The sequence below is a fragment of the Oncorhynchus mykiss genome, chromosome 15 (genome assembly GCF_057628025.1).
Source record: "Oncorhynchus mykiss isolate SJ-2025 chromosome 15, ASM5762802v1, whole genome shotgun sequence".
Classification (NCBI taxonomy): Eukaryota; Metazoa; Chordata; class Actinopteri; order Salmoniformes; family Salmonidae; genus Oncorhynchus; species Oncorhynchus mykiss.
Window position 1 is genome coordinate 43,185,137 of NC_143036.1, and position 24,997 is coordinate 43,210,133.

A 24,997-nucleotide genomic window follows, 5' to 3' on the forward strand; every position below is an offset into this window, starting at 1 on the left:
ATCCCTGAGGACTAATGTAGGGGGTGTAGGGGTTGGTGAGGTTGGCCGAGGGGGGAAATGGAGGGGTTTGAGGGGTGTCCCCATGCAAGGATGTCTGCGGTGCTGGGAACAGCACCCTCTGACCACCCGCTTTCCCCTGCCTCACTCCACCATCCCCCACCGGTGGGTGACTTCCTGGCGGATCGGCGTGCCTGTTGCTCTGTCTCATTCTGCTCGGGGTGTGAAACCACGCAGAAGACAAACAGGTCGGGATCCAAGCTGCCCATCGAAAGCCCCCGGGGAGGGACAGTGGTGGAGCTCTGGGCGCTTTGGTCTGAATAGGGGGGCACTCTGAAACAACAAAGCAACAGCACAAAGAGCTGAATAGGAAGACTAAAACAACAGGGGTTGTGGCTGTGGCTTGTGGGATGTAGGGATGTGTGACTGACCAGGACCTGAGCTCTCTGTCTGGATGTCTGTCTGGAGTAGTGCTCTGTCTGTCTGTACTTTGTCCGTCTGTCCATTTGTCACCACTGCAAATCACCACTGGCTGTGGAGACTCAACTTGTTCAATACATATAAATCAAATGTAGGTGCTACCATATCAAACACTTTGGACGCACCTAAGAATTTCTGACGAAAGAGGTTCATGCAAACAGTACTAACATCAATGAATAGCCCGGTCCATGACAAAAGAGCACATATCTGTGCAGAAACTAATGTAAACCTCACAATCTGGCAATCTAATTTAATTTGAAACTATGTGTGTTATAAGGAGGCAATTCTTTATAGGAGGCAATGCATAAATAGTTGCCTCCTTATAACACACATTGACCGAGCACGTTCTAGATAAATGGTTGAACTGATTCCTGTCTCCAGTCTCATCATTATTGAACTGTTATAAAGACGTGGTTATAAAACCCACAAACTATTCTGTCTGGAAGAAGTTGGTTTTACATGTTCAAACATTTTTATTTTCCATGGTACAGTCTAGGCTTATGTGAGCACAGTGTATTGCTAGCAGAGGCAAGTTCATAGTAGAGCTATCAAGGAGAGCGTTAGCATGGTAATAGATGGAAGAAAGGAATTTGAGACGGACGTTGGAGCGGGTAAACAATGTGATGGAACAGTGAGTAAAGAACTTGGTACTTAAAAGCTTACATAGGTATTTATCTTGTCCAGCTGGGATAGGGCAGTGTGCAGTCAGTGACGATTGCGTCGTCCATGGATCTGTTAGGGCGATATGCGAATTGTAGTCGGTCTAGGGTGTCGGATAAGTTAGTTCAGTTACTTTCCCTTTATTGGGTACAAGAACAATGGTGGAATCAAGTGGGGACAACAGAGTGACATATGAAGGGATTAAATATGTCTGTTAACGTTCCAGCCAGCTCTGCACATGCTCTGAGGATGCAGCTTTGGATGCCATCTGGACCGGCAGCCTTTCAAGGGTTAACACACTTAAATGACACGTCGGCCATGGAGAACTAGAGCAAACAGACCTCGTGAGCGTCAGGAGCCCGGGTCGGTGACTTGATGTAGTTTTCCTCGAAGCGGGCAAAGGTGTTTCGCTTGTCCGGGAGCGAGGAGTTGGTGTCCGCAATGTGGCTGGCTGTCCATTTATAATCCGTGACTGTCTGGAGTCCCTGCCACATACACCTTGTGTATGAGCCGTTGAATTGCAACACAACACTTTGTCACTGTACTGTCGTGTTGCCTCATTGATTGCCTTACGGGGTTGTAGCTGGTCTGTTTGTACACGTCCATGGTACGCGTTTTCAGTTTTTCGTTAATGCTCCAATCTATCCATGGTTTTTGGTTTGGATATGTTCTAATCGTCACAGTGGGAACAACATTCTCTATGCACATCCTGATGAACCCAGCCACAAAGTCTGTGTATAGGTCTATAATATTCTCAGAGGCGACCTGGAACATTCCCCTGTCCATATGATTAAAACAATCTTGAAGCATAGATTCTGATTGATTATTTAATATATTCTTTGAAGAGGTAGGTTTCAGGTGCTTTCGGAAGATGGCAGGGACTCTGCTGTCCTAGCTTCAGGGGGAAGCTGGTTCTACAGGGGTGGGAGGCCCAAGAGACGAGAGGTGGCAGAACAGAGTGTTCAGGTTGGGGTGTAGGCTTTGAGCATAACCTGAAGGTAGGGAGGGGCAGTACCTCTTGCTGCTCCGTAGTCTCTGCTCCATAGTCTTGTAGTGGATGCAAGCCTGGACCGGAAGCCAGTGGAGTGTGCGGAGAAGCTGGGTGACATGGGAGAACTTGGGAAGGTTGAAAACCATGATAAGTTACAGGGGTTTGATGCCACAAGCAGGGAGCCCAGCCAACAGCGAGTTGCAGTAGTCCAGACGGGAGACGACAAGTGCCTGGATTAGGACATGCGCCTCTTCCTGTGTAAGGTAGGGTCGTACTCTACTGCTGTTGTAGAGCATGAACGTGCAGGAGCTAGTCACTGCTTTGAAGTTGGCAGAGAACAACATGGTGTTGTCCAGTGTCACGCCAAGGTTCATGGCACCCAGGGAGGGCAACACTGGAGTTGTCAACCGTGATGGAGAGGTTTTTGAGCGGGCAGGCCTTCCCCGGATGAAGAGCAGCTCCGTCTTGAAGTTGATCTTGAGGTGGTGGGCCATCATCCAAGCTGAAATATATGCCTTCGCTGCTATAACAGCCTCCACTCTTCTGGGAAGGCTCGCAGTCGGCCTTTCAATTCATCCCAAAGGGGTTCGATGGGGTTGAGGTCAGGGCTCTGTGCAGGCCAGGTGAGTTCTTCCACACCGATCTCAACAAACCATTTCTGTATGTACCTCGCTTTCTACATGGGGGCATTGTCATGCTAAAACAGAAAAGGGAATAGAATCATCTAGAATGTCATTGTATGCTGTACCGTTAAAGTGTCCCTTCACTGGAACTAAGGGGCCTAGCTCAAACCATGAAGAACAGCCCCAGACCATTATTCCTCCTCCACCAAACTTTACATTTGGCACTATGCATTGTGGCAGGTAGCGTTCTCCTGGCATCCGCCAAACCCAGATTTGTCCGCACTTAACCTTTCCTGAAACAAGTCACATATACCCAGAGAGCCATGATTTCGTAAAACAGAGTATGTTACCATTCTTGTGAATGTTAGCGAGTAATATACTCGGAAGCAGTGTATGGTGTGCACTCCGCCTGTCTGACTAGGGCCCCACTCCTATCTTTTCTCCAGTGTCTGTTTTGGTGCATCTCCCGGGATAAATAGAGCTGTCTCGGGAAGTTCAAACAAAGGATACATTTCAGGGAAGTCCAATTTCTGGTAAGTGACCGTCAATTTAATATCCAAAAGTTATTTCTGTCTGTAGGTAATGATACAAGAAACGTTCTGAGCATATATTGTAAGAAATAAGACAAAAAAAAAAAAACTAAATACGGCAAAGTTGGCTTGGAGCTAGAAACTGGGCGACGTGTCTGTCGAGGCACATGTTGCGGCTGTGGCAAAGTGGGACATCAGATGTCTAGTGTTGCAGGGTATACCGAAACATCAGTACTTGTTCAATACTAGAACATAAAAAAACTATTTTGTACTAGAATTTGTTTTACTTTCGGGACTTCTGTAAAATGTGTCTCACGTCATATACTGACTTGGAGGATGAAGTCTGTCTATCAGAGCAGCCGATATCCACTCTAGTACGAGCGCACCATGCATTTCTCTTGCCTGCTCTAATTACTCATTGCTAGAGCTAGCTCTCTAGTGTGGAGCTAACATGGTGCAGCCCAGACACCCAGAGTCTGGGCTGCATCATGTTAGCTCCACACTCATGCTGCACAGAAGTTAACACACTAGAATAATGCAACACGGCATGTAGAAATGTTAATTACAGTTAATTACTGTTTGTAAAACGATATCCATGAAGGCTAGAACACTTTACAATGCAAGAAGATACAGTTAGCTTCCAGATTTATAAGCTAACATTCCTTGCTAGCTTACAGCTGAAGGTAACATCAATTCACTAAGCTAGTACTTTGATTGTGATAATATGCAAACCATAACACAAAATATGCTGATTTTCACAACTTTATATATTCACTTAATCATCTCCTTCACATAGAGATACTGAAGAAAAGCATATCTGCCTCACGTCTCCTTAAACCAACTCTGTGCAAAGCTCATGAAATACATAATTACCGGGTTAAAGAGACAGCGCACACTTTTATAAAAGAAGAGGCTTCTACTTCAATGCAAATGTTGTTGATCGGTACAATAACACAAGTCCCAAATGTAAGGGAAACAGATTCTTTGTCATCTGCAGCCCCATGAAATCAGCCAAAACAAGCTCAATAACTCAATGCTTGCACACACTCCTATTGAATATGCAGCACCTGTATTGTGAAGAAGCCCAGGCCACATCTTGATTTACCCAGTTTATCAACAGAGATTTACCATTCAAATAAAGTTTTACCATTAAATATGATACTCTGTGTGTAACGTCCATTTTGTTGTTTACTCTGCTACTTGAGTCTCTCCGTTCTCGCTCTCGCCATGACGCTTTTTTTGTAATTACATTATTAGTTTGTGTTCCTTACATCTGCAAACAGCTAGTTTGTCTTTTTTTTAGGAAGTTGTGGCTAAGTTGAGTCAGAGCAAACGTAGCTATACAGCCTGATGGTCTTGGCCTAAATCTACATGTTGTGCAACAGTATCTTCTAAATCAAAGAGGAAAAGGCGAAGCATGAATATGTTAGCTACATGAAGTAGCTAAGAGTAAACATTTAATGTAGCCAAAGATTAAAGGGTCTCCAAGAAAAAAAACTTACCAACACTTTGGTTCCTACACTGTCCCAATATCTCCTCCATGGTATTTTCATTCATTGTCATGTCAAATACCACTTTATTCAAAATGCTCATTATTATCTTCTTATTATAGAATTAGAAAAATAATTTGTCTTCCATGATTCCAACAGTTCACCCAAGTCTTTTGATCTAAATCGCAACATTTAGTTATAAATCAAGCCTATATACTTGGCCCATAACTTGCAGCCCTACATGGCAGTGTGAAAATAATCTCAAATGAATGCAGGAAATGCAGAAATTCATGGAAATGCTGAAACTGATTTTGGGTTGAAGTTTCATTGAGAAGTATAAAACAATCAGAATGGAAAGAGACCCATTGAAATCACGTCTTAGAATGTATATGTTGCCATGTTGTCATGCACTACCCATAAAGGACATTTTGATCTTTTATTATTAAAAAAATATCAAATACCGTCAAATCATAAAAATAATTTTTGGTGACGTTTTGGTATTGAGTATCGTGATGGTATCAACTATTATGATACTAAACCTTGTACCGGTATTGAAGTCAAAATTCTAGTATTGGATTGCCGAGCCTGTGGTAAAAAGAGCCACATCGAACAAGATTGCAGGAACAAAAAGAGCTCAGAGAAAATGTCAAAGCATGAAAAAAAGGAGATTCCAACAAAATAAAAAGAGACATGTTCACTCTGTTGAGCAAGATAACGCAGAGATGAGTGACTCATTAGACGAGGAAGTCACACTGAATATATTGACTGTTGCTGGGGGCACGCATGGGTACTATGTCTCTCACTTGCTAGAGGGGCAACCAGTGCGTATGGAGATTGACATAGGGGCAGCTGTGTTATTATAATTGTTTTACTTTTTCTCTCTGCATTGTTGGGAAGGGCCATTACCATTTCAGTCTTAGTCTACACCTGTTGTTTACAAAGTATGTGACAAATACCATTTTATTTTATTTGATCTCTTGTGTCATGCACAGTCTATTAAAATACACTGAAACACCTTCCACTTCTGCCAGCACACATTGTGTTAAAGACTTAGGTGATTCTGTCGCCGTGAGAGGCATCACTCAGTTAGGTCACAGTTCAGTTAAACGGACAAACTGAAAAGTTGCCACTACATCACTGCTGGGACATTCATTGTTGGAGAGAAGGTAGACCTGTGTCTCCAATTTTAAAGAAACATTGAGAAGTCTTTAATGGAGAGATGGGTAGTATGAAATACATTAATGTGAAGCTTAGCATTAAGCCAGACAGCAAACCAAAGTTTCTGAAAAAATGAACAGTACCTTATGCTTTCAGACCAAAAGTTGAGGCTGACTTGGACACTTTGGTCAAGAACAAAGCACTGGAGCCAGTCAGCATGAGTGAATGGGAAACACCCATCGTATCAGTCCTTGAGAAGGATGGTGGAATCAGGATATGTGGGGACTTTAAAGTCACAGTTAACCCTGTGTTGTCCGCTGAGCAGTATCCGCTTCCACACAACAACCTTTTCACAAGTTTAGATGGGGGTCAAAAGTTCAGAAAAATGTACCTCTGCCAAGCTTACTTGCAGATGCATGTGGATTAAAAGTCAAAGGAGCTGCTGACCATCGTGACACACAAGGGGCTCTTCAGGTAATGTTGTCTACCGTTTGCAATCACAAGTGTGCCAACCCTATTCCAGTGGGTGATGGATCAGATCTTGAGTGGATTGCCAGGAGTACAATGGTACCTGGATGACATCCTCCTTACTGGAAAAGACAAAGAGAACTCTGGAACTTGAACTTGGATACGACCTTACAGAGATTGAAGGACTATGGACCGCAAGTTCGTCAAGACAAATGTGCATTCTTGCAATCATTGGTTCAATACCTCAGACAAGTCATCGATGCCACAGGCCTTCACAAGGATCTGTTCACGGTCGAGGCTATCTTGGACACCCCAGCTCCTCAGAACTGAAGCCAACTAAATTCTTTCCTGGGGTTACTGAACTACTATGGATGCTTTATTCCGAGCTTAGCAAAAACTGGAGATGCTGCACTAGTTGCTTTGTCAAGACAAATTATGTGAATGAACTGAACAATGCGAGGAAGCATTCGTGAAAACCAAGGAACCACTACTGAAATCTGAGGCACTGACACACTTCGACTTGTCATTGCCCATCTGACTAGCATGTGATGCTAGTCCATATGGTATGGGAGCAGTCGTGTCCCATATCATGCCTTTCAATGAAGAGAAGCCGATCGCTTACGCATCGAGGACATTGAACAAAACAGAAAGTAACTATGCACAGATAGAAGCCCAAGGCATAGTTTTTGGGGTAAATACATTTCAACAGTATCTATATGGAAGGAAGTTCATCCTTCTTACAGACAATCATCTGCTAACGAGCACACTGGGATTCCGTCACTTGATGCAAGCAGAATAGAAAGGCGAGCTTTGTTGTTGTCAGAACTGCACCGTAAAGCAGATGGACTTTCTAGGTTGTGGTCAAGCTGCAGCCATGCCAAGTTGACATCTTCTACTTCAGACAAGTGGAAAACGCACCACTCACTTCAACACAAATGTGGAGAAACACCAGAGAAGAACCTGTGTTATCTGAAGTGATGGAACATCATCAAAGGTAAAGACAATGCTCCAGAACTGAAACATTACCCTTCAAGGAGAACTGAGCTGTCAGTACAGACTGGTTGTTTGCTGTGGGGGAGGAGAGTAATCATTCCACCTTCGCTGAGGAAACCAGTTTTGCAACAGCAACACTCAGGTCATTGTGGAATGGTTTTACATGAATGAAATCACACAGATCTACTTCTGGTGACCTGGATTGGATGGAAGCATTGAGTTGAAAGCGAAAACATGTTCCTCATGTCAGAAGATTTGCGTGGCAATGAATACACATCGACTTTCCAGGTCCATTGGAAGACATAATGTTTCCTGTGGTTTTGGATGCTCATAGCAAGTGGCCAGTGGCCAGAGGCTGCCATCATGAGAAGCTTGGGGAGGTGTTTAGTCGGTTTGGATAGCTACTCCAACTCGTTAACAACAACGGACCCAAGAAATGGCCACGTTCCTACAGGTGAATGGCGTACAGCACATCAGGTCTACACCGTATCATCAATCTACCAACGATCTGGCGGCGAGGTTTGTACAGACCATGCTTTTGTACAGAACATGCTTTAAAAGCATCTCAGGGTTAAGGGACACTGGACCGATGCTTGAACAGCTTCCTGCTATCCTACAGGCTTCGCCTGCATTGTTATTCATAAAGGGAGAGCTACTCACAAGCTTTGACCTACTCAAACCTCAGAATGCAAAGGAGACAGTGCAGCCAAACATTCAAACATTGTGAACTGTGAGTCAGGTTACTCTAGGAGAGATAGGCGGGCACCTAGATGCTTGGACTTGTAGAACACAGATTATAATGAGGTTTACAATATTTTTTAAATAGATCTAAGCTTTTTACACCACATAAATGTGGTAACACTTGGTAACACCTTTATGAAACCAGTCATAACACCTTTATGAGTGTTGCAGTATCATTCATAACAACCTTCCTAACACATTTGTTCAACATCCTTCATAAAAAGTTTTCAAAATAAAAGTCCCCGTATTTATCTATTATACAATGGAAATTTGAATTTTTACTGTCACAGTACCCAAACTCCTGACACATTATTCACACAGGCTGGAAGCAGCACAGGGCCAGCCTTTCAGCATTACCTTGTACCAGTTAAGGGGTTAAATACCTTGCTTAAGGTCACAATGGCAGTAGAGGATGGCACCTGTTCTGGGTGTAGTATCTTTCATTTACACAAGTTAGCCGTGCTTGATTGAGCGTATCTGACGCAATGTAATCAATGGAACATTACCAACAGTACAAACCCCACCCACCCATCTGGCACTCCAGCAGGCTCTAGCAAAAACTCAAATAGTATATAAACCCATGGCACCTGAGCAATTGTTTGCCATTGTAATGTGTTAGTAAGCAATCTTATACACCCTTCAAACCAACATGTTTTTCTGCCAACTTTAGCATCCCGACAACTTTTTGCACTTTTTTCTTTATATATGAAAGGTATTGCCGGTGACAAAGCCTCAACTTTTATTTCCGCCAACCGACCTAGTCATGATTGCGGTAAGGTTCTGCATACGACATAGTATGAAATGTAGCCATTATGCTGAGGTGGCATTGGCATGCACTAAGCTCTTGATAGTTGCTAGGCAGCGCCTGTTAATACTATCCTCCTGGTGGTTCTAGACTTTGCGCGGCATGTCACTTCACCCATCTGTTCGCATAGCCCACCACATGCACTGTTTTCTTAACCACAACTAGATGGATCCATAAAGAATTACTGCTTTGAGACAAGGGTGGGGACTCGTCTTGATAAATCAATCAATGTCATATGTTTATTTTCACTAAATCTCCGTTTGGATATTGGTTAGGCTACAATTAGGTTGTAGAAATGTTAGCTTAGTTGAGGTGAGTGCTGCTCATGATCATCTTGTCTAGTAGAACTGATCAGAACAATTTGCCAGCATGTTATGTAGCTTAACAAGTTGATTATTTTGCTCCTCACTCACAGTGCTTAGTAAATAGCCTATGCCTAGAGGAGAGGAGAGCAGAGAAGAAAGTAACACAGGGCGAAAGTAACTTGCCCATTTTCTCAGATAAGAAAGAAGATAGAATGAAGTAGTGAAATCAGAATGTTCCTAATTTGGAGGAAAAGCTATCTGAAAACAAAACTCTCCATGTTTCGCAGAGTTATCAACAAAAATTTGTTTTGAGCAATGTAAGTTAAAAAAACTGACCCCATCGTGTTTTTCGTTTGTAGAGTTTTGTTGAGTTGTTTAAGGTTTCAAACATAGGTAATTTTCTTAACCCATCTAGTGACTAAATGACAGCATAGGCTTCATGTATCATGCTAGTTTGGGTGTTAGCCTGGGAGAAGTTACAGGAGAGACAGGTGGGACGAAAGAAACAAAATGTTAACTGACCTGGAATAAAATAAAATACATGTTTAAGCCAGGGTTAACACCCCTACTCTTACAATAAGTGTCATGTGATCTTTAGTGACCACAGAGAGTCAGGATACCTGTTTAACATCCCATCTGAAAGACCACACCCTACACAGGGCAACGTCCCCAATCACTGCCCTGGGGAATTGGGATATATTTTTTTTAGACCAGAGGAAAGGGTGCCTTCTACTGGCCCTCCAACACCACTTCCAGCTAAATCTGGTCTCCCATCCAGGGACTGACAAGGACCAACCCTACTTAGCTTCAAAAGCAAGCCAGCAGTGAGATGCAGGGTGGTATGCTGCTGGAAAGTTTAAGAAGTGGTATATCTGTTCTATGGGCGCCATTTCTATGCTTCCCTTGCTTAAGTTTTGTTTTTGCATTTTTTACTTTCGGTTTCGTACACTAGCTTCAAACACCTGAAAATATAATATTATTGGTTATGGAAAATACATTTCACAGAGGTTTAGATGGTACATTAACTCCCCACACTACACTTGCTTGTTCTGTCACAAACTGAAATTAGGCGAACTATTCACATTTTTGCAACCAGGAAATGCCAGCCATTTCTGCATTATGCATCGTTAAGTCAACATTAAATGACTGTAATTGAAACTGTGCCCTCTCTGAATCATGGCATTGAACGCTATAGCAGGATTCTTTCTCTTCACAACTGGAAACTTGATTATTGAAGCTCAATGAGTGTAACGTTTGTTGACAATTTTGATTCCTTTTGGAAACAAAACATGTTTTATAAGGAGGATGGGATCCACCCAAATGATTTGGATTCCTGGATCCTTTCACAGCATTATAAGGCTGCGAAAGGAGACAAGCACTTACCAATGACCCAAGACCAGCTCAATTAATCCCTACCATTGTGTCGCTGACTCATAATGCTTTAGTAAATGTATATTATACCAGGGGCATTGGTAGACACAATGTAACTGCTGATCCTACAGCAATTGTACGCAGCAATCAAGTGCCTATGAACCAGATGTATGCTGTTAGCACACTACGTGCCCTAGTATGAAGTCCATTGTGTGCAGCTCACACTGCACAATCATAAATAGCATGAGAATATCTACTTCTGCTAAACTTCCCAGTAAAGAAATTAAAACAATCAAGCATCCCAGAAAAACCATTTAATTAAATAGCCCACGTTTACATATGGAGCTTAAGAAACAAGGTTCTTGAAATGAATAACATGCTAGTAACCGATGAAATTCATATTGATATCTTTGAAACTCACTTAGACAATACCTTTGATGACACAGTGGTAGCAATACAATGTTATAGCATTTACAGAAAAGACAGAATTGCCAGTGGTGGAGGTGTTGCTGTTTCTATTCCAAACCACATTCCTGTAAAGATTAGAGAGGATCTCATGTTAAATACTGTTGAAGTAATATGGCTACAGGTTCGTCTGCCTCACCTAAAACCATTCTTGTGAGAAGCTGCTATTGACCCCCAAGTGCTAACAGTCAGTATCTGGATAACTTGTGAAATGCTTGATAATATATGTGATATCAACATAGAGGTATATTTTCTGGGTGGTTTAAATATTGACTGGCTTTCATCAAGCTGCCCACTCAAGAAAACGTTTCAAACGATAACCAGTGCATGCAACCTGGTTTTAGATTATCAGTCAACCTACCATTTTTAAATAAACCTTTTTATTTAACCTTTATTTAACTAGGCAAGTCAGTTAAGAACAAATTTATATTTACAATTACGGCCTACCCCGGGCCAAACACTAACCCAGACGACCTTGGGCCAATTGTGACCCGATTCTGGAAACTAGGTGTATGCTGCAAGTCACATGAACATAAAAAATATATTTTCATCAAAATGCGTTTTTTCATGTGCCTTAATAACAAACTTGTATGGCATCTGTAAATGAACTCAGCAAAAATAGAAAGGCCATTTCATTGTCAACTGCATTTATTTTCAGCAAACTTAACATGTGTAAATATTTGTATAAACATAACAAGATTCAACAACTGAGACATAAACTTAACAAGTTCCACAGACATGTGACTAACGGAAATGGAATAATGTGTCAAAAGTAACAGTCAGTATCTGGTGTGGCCACCAGATGCATTAATGTGCACCTCCTCCTCATGGACAGCACCAGATTTGCCAGTTCTTGCTGTGAGATGTTACCCCACTCTTCCACCAACGCACCTGAAAGTTCCCAGACATTTCTGGGGGGATGGCCCTAGCCCTCACCCTCCGATCCAACAGGTCCCAGACGTGTTCAATGGGATTGAGATCGGGGCTCTTCGCTGGCCATGGCAGAACACTGATATTCCTGTCTTGCAGGAAATCACGCACAGAACAAACAGTATGGCTGGTGGCATTGTTATGCTGGAGGGTCACGTCAGGATGAGCCTGCAGGAAGGGTACCACATGAGGGAGGAGGATGTCTTCCCTATAACGCACAGCGTTCAGATTGCCTGCAATGACAACAAGCTCAGTCCGATGATAAAGTGACACACCGCCCCAGACCATGACGGACCCTCCACCTCCAAATCGATCCTGCTCCAAAGTACAGGCTGCGGTGTAATGCTCATTCCTTCGACGATAAACGAGAATCCGACCATCACCTTTGGTGAGACAAAACCACGAATCGTCAGTGAAGAGCACTTTTTGCCAGTCCTGTCTAGTCCAGCGACGGTGGGTTTGTGCCCATAGACGACGTTGTTGCCGGTGATGTCTGGTGAGGACCTGCTTTACAACAGGCCTACAAGCCCTCAGTCCAGCCTCTCTCAGCCTATTGCGGACAGTCTAAGCACTGATGGAGCGATTGTGCATTGCTGGTGTAACTCGGGCAGTTGTTGTTGCCATCCTGTACCTGTCCCGCAGGTCTGATGTTCGGATGTACCGATCCTGTGCAGGTGTTGTTACACGCGGTCTGCCACTGCGAGGATGATCAGCTGTCCATCCCATCTCCCTCTAGCGCTGTCTTAGGTGTCTCACTGTACGGACATTGCATCTGCAGACCTCATGCCTCCTTGCAGCATCCCTAAGGCATGTTCACGCAGATGAGCAGGGACCCTGGGCATTTTTCCTTTGGTGTTTCTCAGAGTCAGTAGAAAGGCCTCTTTAGTGTCCTACATTTTTCATAACTGTGACCTTAATTTCCTACCGTCTGTAAACTGTTAGTGTCTTAACGACCCTTCCACAGGCGCATGTTCATTCATTGTTTATGGTTCATTGAACAAGCATGGGAAACAGTGTTTAAAATCCTTTACAATGAAGATCTGGGAAGTTATTTGGATTTTTTATGAATTATCTTTGAAAGACAGGTTCCTAAAAAAGGGACGTTTCTTTTTTTGCTGAGTTTATGAATAAAATTGTTAAATTAAGAGCCTTGTTGGTTAAGCCCTAGAAAACGTGGCTTTAAAAAATATATATATTGTGTAGTGGAGCTGCATAAGTGTTTGCTCTCCACTTTCTGGAGGATCAAGTTTGAAATCAATGAAATTAGAGTATGATAGCCAAAGAGGTGGAGAAAACACCTGTCTCCGGATTACATGTTCAAACTAAAGGCAACCGTGGTTTGGCATTCCTTACAGGGAGATGCGTCCATCATGCATGATCATGTATACAGGTAAGATAGTGTAGCGTTAGATAGCTACATTTTCAGATATTACACATTTCTAATTTTGACAGAAAGTGGTTTCATTTCAAGCTAAACTGTACTGTTAACTAGCTAACTTTGAACCTGGTTGGTTAGCGTTGTTGTTTAACTAGCTAACGTTAGCTGGCTGGCTCATTAGCTAAAGTTACGTCACGTAACTGTGTACAACACCCGTTGAATTTGGCCTGTGTCAGTAAACGTCTGCAAAAAAGTTTAATAAATTGTTGCCAGCAATGAGGCTGTTTTCATGTTATCCATAGGTAAACAAATAATTGGCCAGAGCATCAATTGTGCGCTCCGAGAGCGAAACGAGATGGGTGGGGCTAAAGCTTAAGAGGGTGTGAAGGATGCCGAGTGGGTGTATACAAAGAAGAGCTCTTCACTAGATACCAAAACATTCAAAGGTCATTTTCTCAAAAGTAAATTTACAAGTTGATCAAATTTCATTGTTCCTCAAATGCAGTGTATGATATATACTTTTGTAGCTCTGAGTCACTACTTTAATCCAATGTAAAAACCAAAATTTTGCTACTTAAGACAAAATCCAGGTGGTGAGTCACAATTGTGCAACGCCCTATGGGACTCAGAATCACGGCCAATGAAACAGCCTGGAATCGAGTGACACCTCAAGCAATGAGATGCCGTGCCCCACTGAGATGCCGCTGCGCCACTCGGGAGCCAAAAAAATATACATGTCAATCTCAAAGTGGAGAAGAGATTGACTTTATCACTACACTACTTTATCACTACTTGTATTTGTGAGAGGTATTGAAATGTTGAATGCACCGAGCTGTCTGTTTACGACTAGCAGACAGCTCAGACACCCACGCATACCCCACACGACATGCCATCAGAGTTCTCTTCACAGTCCCCAAATCCATAACAAACTACGGGAGACTACATGGAACTCTATTCCACATCGGGCAACTGATGCAAGCAGTGCTTTTTTTAAATTGATTTTTTACATTTAACCTTTATTTAACTAGGCAAGTCAGTTAAGAACAAATTCTTATTTACAATGACGGCCTACCCCGGTCAAACCCGGACAACACTGGGCAAATTATGCGCCGCCCTATCACGGCCGGATGTGATGTAGCCTGGACAGTAGAATCAGACTTTAAAAAACATATAAAAATACAACTTATTAAACAGCGGGGACTGTGAAGCAACACAAGCATACATTCAAAAGTATCCTTTATTTAACTAGGCAAGTGAGTTAAGAACAAATTCTTAATTACAATGTCCACCTATCAGGCAACAGTGGGTTAACTGCCTTGTTCAGAGGCAGTACGACAGATTTTTTACTTTGTCAGCTCAGGGATTTGATCTATCAACCTCTCAGTTCCTGGCCCAATGCTCTAACCACTTGGCCACCTGTCCCCCTTAATAACACATGATAACACATGATAACATAAGCACTATACACGCACGTACATATGGATTTTGTGTTGTGGAAGGGGAGTAGGGGCCTGAGGGCACACACTTAGTGTGTTGTGAAATGTGTTATGAATGTACGTTTTTAAAATTGTATAACTGCCTTTATTTTGTTGGACCCCAGGAATAGCAGCTTCTGCCTTGGCAGCAAATGGGGATCCATAATAAATACAGCCTATGGACTCTGCTTGATGTTAGTCTTCATTGAGAAGAGAGACAGATTTTCACCTTGTCAGCTCGAGGGATTCAATCTTGCAACCTTACAGTTAACTATACCAACATTAACGACCTGCCTCTCGCTCGTTGCACTCCACAAGGTTGCCTGTTACGCAAATGCAGTAAGCCAAGGTAAGTTGCTAGCTAGCATTAAACTTATCTTATAAAAAACAATCAATCATAATCACTAGTTAACTACACATGGTTGATGATATTACTAGATATTATCTAGCGTGTCCTGTGTTGCATATAATCTGACTGAGCATACAAGCATACAAGTATCTAAGTATCTGACTGAGCGGTGGTAGGCAGAAGCAGGCACGTAAACATTCATTCAAACAGCACTTTCGTGCCTTTTGCCAGCAGCTATTCGTTGTGCGTCAAACATTGCGCTGTTTATGACTTCAAACCTATCAACTCCGGAGATGAGGCTGGTGTGACTGAAATGAAATGGCTGGCTAGTTTGCGCGCGCTAATAGCGTTTCAAACTTCACTCGCTCTGAGCCTTGGGGTGGTTGTTTCCCTTGCTCTGCATGGGTAACGCTGCTTTGATGAGGTGGCTGCTGTCGTTGTGTTGCTGGTTCGAGCACAGGGAGGAGCGATGAAAGGGATGGAAGCTATACTGTTACACTGGCAATACTAAAGTGCATATAAGAACATCCAATAGTCAAAGGTTAATGAAATACAAATGGTACAGAGGGAAATAGTCCTATAATAACTACAACCTAAAACTTCTTACCTGGGAATATTGAAGACTCATGTTCAAAGGAACCACCAGCTATCATATGTCCTCATGTTCTGAGCAAGGAACTGAAACGTTAGCTTTCATAGCACATATTGCACTTTTACGTTCTTCTACAACACTTTGTTTTTGCATTATTTAAACCAAATTGAACATGTTTTATTATCTACTTGAGGCTAAATTGATTTTATTGATGTATTATATTAAGTTAAAATAAGTGTTAATTCAGTATTGTTGTAATTGTCATTATTACAAATATTATTTTTTTTAAATAGGCCGATTAATCGGTTTCGGCTTTTTTTGGTCCTCCAATAATCGGTATCGAAAAATCATAATCGGTCGACCTCTACTAAATAACATTACTTTTACTTTTTCAGCATCCACCTCTGCAAGTTATTATTTATTTATTTTTTACCTTTATTTAACTAGGCAAGTCAGTTAAGAACAAATTCTTATTTTCAATGATGGCCTAGGAGCAGGTTAACTGCCTGCTCAGGGGCAGAATGACAGACCTTGTCATGTTATCGTTCTCACAGTAGGCCAAGATCTGTCAATCAATTGATGGCCCAAATCAGTTCATCAATTTAGCCAGGGAAACACAAACAGTAGTTTATCGTTTTTCACACCTTTCATTATGTATTGATAAGCTAATGGGACTGTATGAATTGGGCTCTAAAAAACACTACTTGCAACATACCGTAAAATCTGTATGTTAAGGGTATTAGCTGAGATCTGAAGACTTGTATTAGCGCCACATATGAATGCCTAGCTTTTAGTTCCGCAGGCTAACACACTGTTGTAGTGCGCAGGAGACCTGAACTTGAGCCCACCCAGTCAGCATCACCAGGCACCATTTGGCTCACTCAAGATTTGTCTTATAAAACAATTATTGTACTATAATAAGTATTTATTTATTTTGAAGACATGTTATGAATGATGTTGAATAAATGTGTTGTGAATGTTGTGTGAATGATACTGCAGCGTTCTTGAAGGTGTCATGACTGGTTTCATAAGGGTGCTATGAATACTTTGTATACCCCCTTCATATAAAGTGTTATCAAAAATGTTGTCCATAGTGTATAGCATAGAAGTTAAGGCCATATGAATTGACTTAGTCACTAGACTGTGACATCAGACTGTGTGACTCCACACACCTGGAAAATATTATATATATTCTGTCTCCCTGCCTCTCTCTGTCCATCTTACCTTTTTGCCCAGAGGCAGATAGTTATTTTGAACAACTTTCTGCAGAACGCTATTTCCTCTTTCACATTCCAATAGTTTTCTATATTTCCTGCATTACTGCTACTGAAAGTAGTCTTAAACAAGGGTCATAGATGTTTTGGAACTTCAAAAGATGTCTTCTGTTGCGGTAAGTCTATGCCTTAGGCCGTCTGTTTTGTAGAGGCTATATGCCACAATACAAAACGAGTTGAAAAGATAAAGCACCACATATATTTGCTGTATTTATGTTTCCCATTACAATGGGTTTAAATATAAAGATGGATCAATACAAACTTATTCTGTATTATACTGAACAAATATATACAGTGCCTTGCGAAAGTATTCGGCCCCCTTGAACTTTGCGACCTTTTGCCACATTTCAGGCTTCAAACATAAAGATATAAAACTGTATTTTTTTGTGAAGAATCAACAACAAGTGGGACACAATCATGAAGTGGAACGACATTTATTGGATATTTCAAACTTTTTTAACAAATCAAAAACTGAAAAATTGGGCGTGCAAAATTATTCAGCCCCTTTACTTTCAGTGCAGCAAACTCTCTCCAGAAGTTCAGTGAGGATCTCTGAATGATCCAATGTTGACCTAAATGACTAATGATGATAAATACAATCCGCCTGTGTGTAATCAAGTCTCCGTATAAATGCACCTGCACTGTGATAGTCTCAGAGGTCCGTTAAAAGCGCAGAGAGCATCATGAAGAACAAGGAACACACCAGGCAGGTCCGGGATACTGTTGTGAAGAAGTTTAAAGCCGGATTTGGATACAAAAAGATTTCCCAAGCTTTAAACATCCCAAGGAGCACTGTGCAAGCGATAATATTGAAATGGAAGGAGTATCAGACCACTGCAAATCTACCAAGACCTGGCCGTCCCTCTAAACTTTCAGCTCATACAAGGAGAAGACTGATCAGAGATGCAGCCAAGAGGCCCATGATCACACTGGATGAACTGCAGAGATCTACAGCTGAGGTGGGAGACTCTGTCCATAGGACAACAATCAGTCGTATATTGCACAAATCTGGCCTTTATGGAAGAGTGGCAAGAAGAAAGACATTTCTTAAAGATATCCATAAAAAGTGTCGTTTAAAGTTTGCCACAAGCCCCTGAGAGACACACAAAACATGTGGAAGAAGGTGCTCTGGTCAGATGAAACCAAAATTGAACTTTTTGGCAACAATGCAAAACGTTATGTTTGGCGTAAAAGCAACACAGCTTATCACCCTGAACACACCATCTCCACTGTCAAACATGGTGGTGGCAGCATCATGGTTTGGGCCTGCTTTTCTTCAGCAGGGACAGGGAAGATGGTTAAAATTGATGGGAAGATGGATGGAGCCAAATACAGGACCATTCTGGAAGAAAACCTGATGGAGTCTGCAAAAGACCTGAGACTGGGACGGAGATTTGTCTTCCAACAAGACAATGATCCAAAACATAAAGCAAAATCTACAATGGAATGATTAAAAAATAAACATATCCAGGTGTTAGAATGGCCAAGTCAAAGTCCAGACCTGAATCCAATCGAGAATCTGTGGAAAGAACTGAAAACTGCTGTTCACAAATGCTCTCCATCCAACCTCACTGAGCTCGAGCTGTTTTGCAAGGAGGAATGGGAAAAAATGTCAGTCTCTCGATGTGCAAAACTGATAGAGACATACCCCAAGCGACTTACAGCTGTAATCGCAGCAAAAGGTGGCGCTACAAAGTATTAACTTAAGGGGGCTGAATAATTTTGCACGCCCAATTTTTCAGTTTTTGATTTGTTAAAAAAGTTTGAAATATCCAATAAATGTCGTTCCACTTCATGATTGTGTCCCACTTGTTGTTGATTCTTCACAAAAAAATACAGTTTTATATCTTTAGGTTTGAAGCCTGAAATGTGGCAAAAGGTCGCAAAGTTCAAGGGGGCCGAATACTTTCGCAAGGCACTGTAAATGCTACATGCAACAATTTGAAAGATTTTACTGAGTTACATTTCATATAAGGAAATCAGTCAATTGAAATAAATTCATTAGGCCCTAATCTATGGATTTCACATGACACAGATATGCATTTGTTGGTCACAGATACTGTGCCTTAAAAAAAGTGAGGGGTGTGGATCAGAAAACCAGTCAGTATCTGGCATGACCACCATGTGTCTCATGCAGCGCGACACATCTCCTTTGCATAGAGTTGATCAGGCTGTTTACTGTGGCCTGTGGAATTTGGCTGTGCGAAGTTGCTGGATATTGAATGGAACTGGAATACACTGCCGTACACGTCGATCCTGAGCATCCCACACATGCTCAATGGGTGACATGTCTGGTGAGTAATGGAGGCCATGGAAGAACTGGATCATTTTCAGCTTCCAGGAATTGTGTATATATCCTTGCGTCATGGGGCTGTGCATTATTATGCTGAAACATGAGGTGATGGCAGTGGATGAATGGCACGACAACGGGCCTCAGGATCTAGTCACGGTGTCTCTGGGCATTCAAATTGCCATCGATAAAATGCCATTTTGTTTGTTGTCCGTAGCTTCTACGTGACCATACCAGAACCCCACCACCACCACCATGGGTACTCTGTTCACAACGTTGACATCAGCAAACCACTCACCCACACAATGCCATACGCATGGCCTGCGGTTGTGAGGCCAGTTGGTCAAACTACCAAATTCTCTATAATGATGTCGGCGACGGCTTATGGTAAAGAAATGAACATTAATTTCTCTGGCAACAGCGCTGGTGGACATTACTACTGTCAGCATGCCAATTGCACGCTTACTCAAAACACGTGTGGCTTTGTGTTGTGTGACAAAACTTCACATGCGTTGTCCCCAGCACAAGGCGCACCTGTGTAATGATCATGCTGTTTAGTAAGCTTCTTGATATGCCACACCCATCAGATGCATGGATTATTTTAGCAAAAGAGAAATGCTCACTAACAGGGATGTAAACACATTTCTGCACAAAATTTGAGAGAAATATGCTTTTTGTGCATATGGAACATTTCTGGGATCTTTTATTTCAGCTCATGAAACGTGAGACCAACACTTCATATGTTGTGTTTATATTTTTGTTCAGTGTATAAACTACAGTAGTTTTAAAGACTGCAGCAAATCTTAGTACAACTAAGTGGTGCTCATAGGTCTCTTCCCCAGTGGATGAGCACTAGTCCTACAGAAGGGGTGAACATTGTATCTGGGGCAGTAATGAGTTCCTAGTCCAGAGTCTCAATACTGAACCTGTGTAGTCATGACTAGTACAGGTGATGTGGAATCTATGATGCCCAAGAGGTGAGGCTGTGGAGCACGCAGCACACTGACTGTCTAAATGCAGAGTGATCTGAGATTCACAGTGACAAGACTGAGCCTGTGCCCCATCAGATGTCTACTGCCGATAACAGCCGCTGTAAAACAAATACACACGACAAGGGGAATTGTTCTCACTGCAAACTTACCACACTCTTACACTGTGAACACAAGCCACCCTTACACCAGCCTGGCCCTCTTCTCACCATACACACGCACACATGTACACACACACACACACTGAGGACAACATTAACACATACTCTAATTTGAGCATTCTACTTTATACCTGCTGCCTCCATAACATCTCTCCCTCACCCCACCCCCAGTCTGCCACATATATAGGCTATATTTTTAAAGATCTAAATGCGCACTTTCAATCAGGAGTTGGCTATCCAATTTTAAACTGCATAGACATCAGTCCTTTCTTCGTCATATATTGTTATAATGATCAAAGCATTGTGTAAAGCCTGTGGTGGAGCGGTTTCGCTCCAGGCCAGTCACAAATATGCCTTCTCCGTTGAGCTTGTCTTAAATCCAGGACTACATTTAATCTGTGTCCGGGAAACCATCCCTTAACCTTCCACCAAGCCTTGCCTGAAGCAATTTCCCAAACCAATGGACTTGATCAATAATAAAAACTATTCAAACATTAGTACCAACATCCATAATAAGTTAGAGATGCCCAGTACAGTTCTCCAGCAAAAGACTGTTTTAAATGTACAAAAACAAAGCCAATATGTTGAAATTGTCACATATGCATGCATACATCCTTCATACCGGTCGCCCCAACAGGAATTAAACCCATTTAAAAATATATATTTAACCTTTATTTAACTAGGCAAGTTAAAAACAAATTCTTATTTACAATGACGGCATACCCCGGCCAAACCCGTGGGACTTGGTATTGCAATCGCCATCCTACTGAGCCACCTACTAATTTCAGCTATAGACGAGTCATAATGTCTGGAAGAATGGAACCATTGACAATCAAAAGGCATTTATGCTTGGTCTTCTCAGCATAAAATGAAACGTTCAAAGCATTCTTGGGCTCACAAAAATAACTGATAGGATCAAACTAAGAATCTGTTGCATGGTTGCCTCTGCGAAGAAGAATGTATCAGGCCCACATTTCTGTTTTTATTGGTATATTTTGGTACAAAAACACATTAAATGTGCAAAACAAATGTTATTGGAACATTTTCACCAAACATTCTTATAACCGTTATGGTTTGTCCCTCTACTAATGGTTATTAAATAATATTGGGTATTTAACAACATTAACAGTATTTTGTCATGACAAAATTAGCTGAAAACCAAATTGGGTCTTCATTGGAATGTTTATTCATTTTTCAGGGAGGGAAGATCAGCTTCAATATTGCAGATACAGTGCATTCGGGAAGAATTCAGACCCTTTCACATTTTCCAAATGTTGTTACGTTAAAGCCTTATTCTAATTATTTTCCTCATGAATCTACACACAATACCCCATAATGACAAAGTAAAAACATGTTTTTAGATTTTTTTGCAAATTTAAGAAATATCTTTTTACATAAGTATTCAGACCCTTGGCTATGAGACTCGAAATTGAGGTCAGGTACATAATGCTTCCATTGATCATCTTTGAGATGTTTCTACAACTTGATTGGAATCCACCTGTGGTAAATTCAATTGATTGGACATGATTTGGAAAGGCACACACCTGTCTGCATAAGGTCTCACAGTTGACAGTGCATGTCAGAGCAAAAACCAAGCCATGTGGTCAAAGGAATTATCCATAGAGCTCTGACACAAGATTGTGTCGAGGCACAGATCTGGGGAAGGGTACCAAAAGATTTCTCCAGGATTGAATGTCCACAAGAACACAGTGGCCTCCATCATTTTTAAATGGAAGAAGTTTGGAACCACCAAGACTCTCCCTATAGCTGGCCGCCCGGCCAAACTGAGCAATCGGAGAAGGGAGAAGGGTCTTGGTCAGGGAGGTGACCAAAAACCCAATGGTCACTCTGACAGTGCTCCAGCGTTCCTCTGTGGAGATGGGAGAACCTTCCAGAAGGACAACCATCTCTGCAGCACTCCACCAATCACACCTTTAAGGTAGAGGGCCAAATGGAAGCCACTCCTCAGTAATAGGCATAACAGCCAGCTTGGAGTTTGCCAAAAGGCACCTAATGGACTCTGACCGTGAGAAACCAGATTATCTGGTCTGATGAAACCAAGATTGAACTCTTTGGCCTGAATGCCAAGTGGCACGTCTGGAGGAAGACTGGCACCATCCCTACGGTGAAGCATGGTGGTGGCAGCATCAGGCTGTGGGAATGTTTTTCAGTGGCAGAGACTGGAAGACTAGTCAGGATCGAGGGAAATATGAATGGAGCAAAATACAGAAAGATCCTTGAAGAAAACCTGCTCCAGAGTGCTCAGGACCTCATTATTGGGTGAAGGTTCACCTTCCAACAGGACAACGACCCTAAGCACACAGCCAAGACAAATCAGGAGTGGCTTCGGGACAAGTCTCTGAATCTCCTTGAGTAGCCCAGCCAGAGCCCGACTTGAACCTGATCGAATATCTCTGGAGAGACCAGAAAATAGCTGCGCAGCGACGCTCCCCATGAAACCTGACAGAGCTTGAGAGGATCTGCAGAGAAGAATGGGAGAAACTCCCCAAATACAGGTGTGCCAAGCTTATAGCGTCATACCCAAGAAGACTCAAGGCTCTAATCGCTTCCAAAGGTGCTTCAACAAAGTAATGAATAAAGGGTCTGAATATTTATGTAAATGTGCAAAAATGTCTAAAAACCTGTTAACGCTTTGTCATCATGGGGTATTGTGTGTAGATTGATGAGGAGGGAAAAAACAATGTAATCTATTTTAGAATAAGACTGTAACGTAACAAAATGTGAAAAAAAGTCATCTGAATACTTTCCGAATGCACTGTATATTTATACATATATTACTAATTTCCTCTTCCTTCATTTGCTGGATTTTCACCCAATGCAGCCAATCCACCGTTCATTCTTAACTCCAACCCTCCAATGTCCACAGATTAGCCCATCTTTCCCAGTGTAATGCCAATTTGTAATTTCCTTTTGCAATACATTCCTCCATTTTACTGTGATGTCTTACGAGGGTCCTAAAAATCCCTATTTGTAAAGATTTTACTGATATTGCCCTAAAAATAAATACTTTACCCAAGAGTATAATGACATTTCCCATTGACTGATCGTGTTTTTTCAGATCCCCTAACAATACAGTTTGAATCCTGAACAACCATTCCTGGACCTGACTCCAAAAGCAAGCAACTGATGGACAGTACCAGAAAATATATTCCATATATTCTGTTTCTACCTGGCAGTCTGCACAAGGCAGACTGTTCAATGCCCCATATTGAGCATTATTTTTGTAGGAAGTGTAGAGTAATACAGGTGTGCGCTGCTCATGAGAATATCAATAATTGAAATTACCATTCCCAGATTCCAGACTGTGCTTATAGATGGAATAATGATGATGAAGATTATGAAAAATGTATTAATTAACAAACAGCTTAATGAGCTATCTGTGTGTGTATGTGTGTACGTGTGTGCGCACGCACGCAATAGCGCCTCTGTTGGAGCTGGCTGAATCTTTTTAACCATTTCCATTCTACCATATTAAAATTGCCATCACTCTACAACTAAATGCAATATTTACCAGTAACCTAAAGCTTTGCAATACACCCGTCATGAGCCCTAGACCTGTAGTGGCAATAAATGACATTAACATAATTGAACTCTGACATCAATGCATTTTATACCCATCTTAGCTCAACATAACGCTCTTGCTACACTAAGTAAACCTAGACTACCTGTATGAGTTAGGCTAACAATAATACGTCTATTGGTGGCTATTCAGGTGACACATCATTTGAAGTAATTTAGGCTTGGATGACACGTCAACTCAGCTATATCAGCAACCCAGATTCATGTACGCAATAAGCAATGGTTGAACAATATTTCTCATACAAATCAGTTATAACACATGCATGCACGATATGCAGCAGACTTTACTCTAAACTGAGCCCTTATAGCCTAATTCAGCGTGGTATTTTCATACTTACATCATCTGTGTATGCAGGTGTGATGATGCCGCTGAGCAGTAGCAACAGGACGCTCAGGAGCAGTGGGGAAAAAGTGAGAAAGTCTGTCATTTCATTACCTACAGCAGTTCCATACACCGTTGGCGTAAGCCCCGTTTCAGTTGGTTATCTTTATAACTGTAAAATCGATGCAGCAGCCCCCCTGAATAACTCGCTTTTAGAAATAAGAAGAAATAGCCTACTGCTCGCTATCACTGCGACAGGTTTTTGCACTTTGATAGTTGGTGGTGTAACTCACTATCCGAAGATCCTGCGCGTGGCAAAGATAACCTCCCTCAAGACAGTGCCTTTACCCTTTGAGCCCCATTCACACCTGCGACAGCTAAGTATGTTAAGGCTAATTAATACACCCAAGTCATAGGCTAAAAAGTAGAACCACTGAAATATAATAACAACGAGTGGGACATACAAGCGTCGAAAAAAATATTGTCTATGTTGTGAAAGTGAGTACTGTCAAGTGCTGGTTTAAGAATGAGCGGTGTACAGGTTTACTTGCGGGCTTAAA

At 41.9% G+C, this 24,997-nt stretch overlaps 1 protein-coding gene across 1 annotated transcript in view; it reads right to left on the reverse strand.

The window, feature by feature from the left end:
- Positions 1–24,954, reverse strand: part of col4a3 (collagen, type IV, alpha 3) — a 129,605-nt gene extending 104,651 nt beyond the window's left edge. The window contains exon 1 of the mRNA XM_021563185.3: positions 24,454–24,954. Coding sequence (XP_021418860.1) covers positions 24,454–24,543 — 90 coding nt within the window. The 5' untranslated portion in view covers positions 24,544–24,954. The remainder of the gene's footprint in view (positions 1–24,453) is intronic.
- Positions 24,955–24,997: the final 43 nt, after the last annotated feature.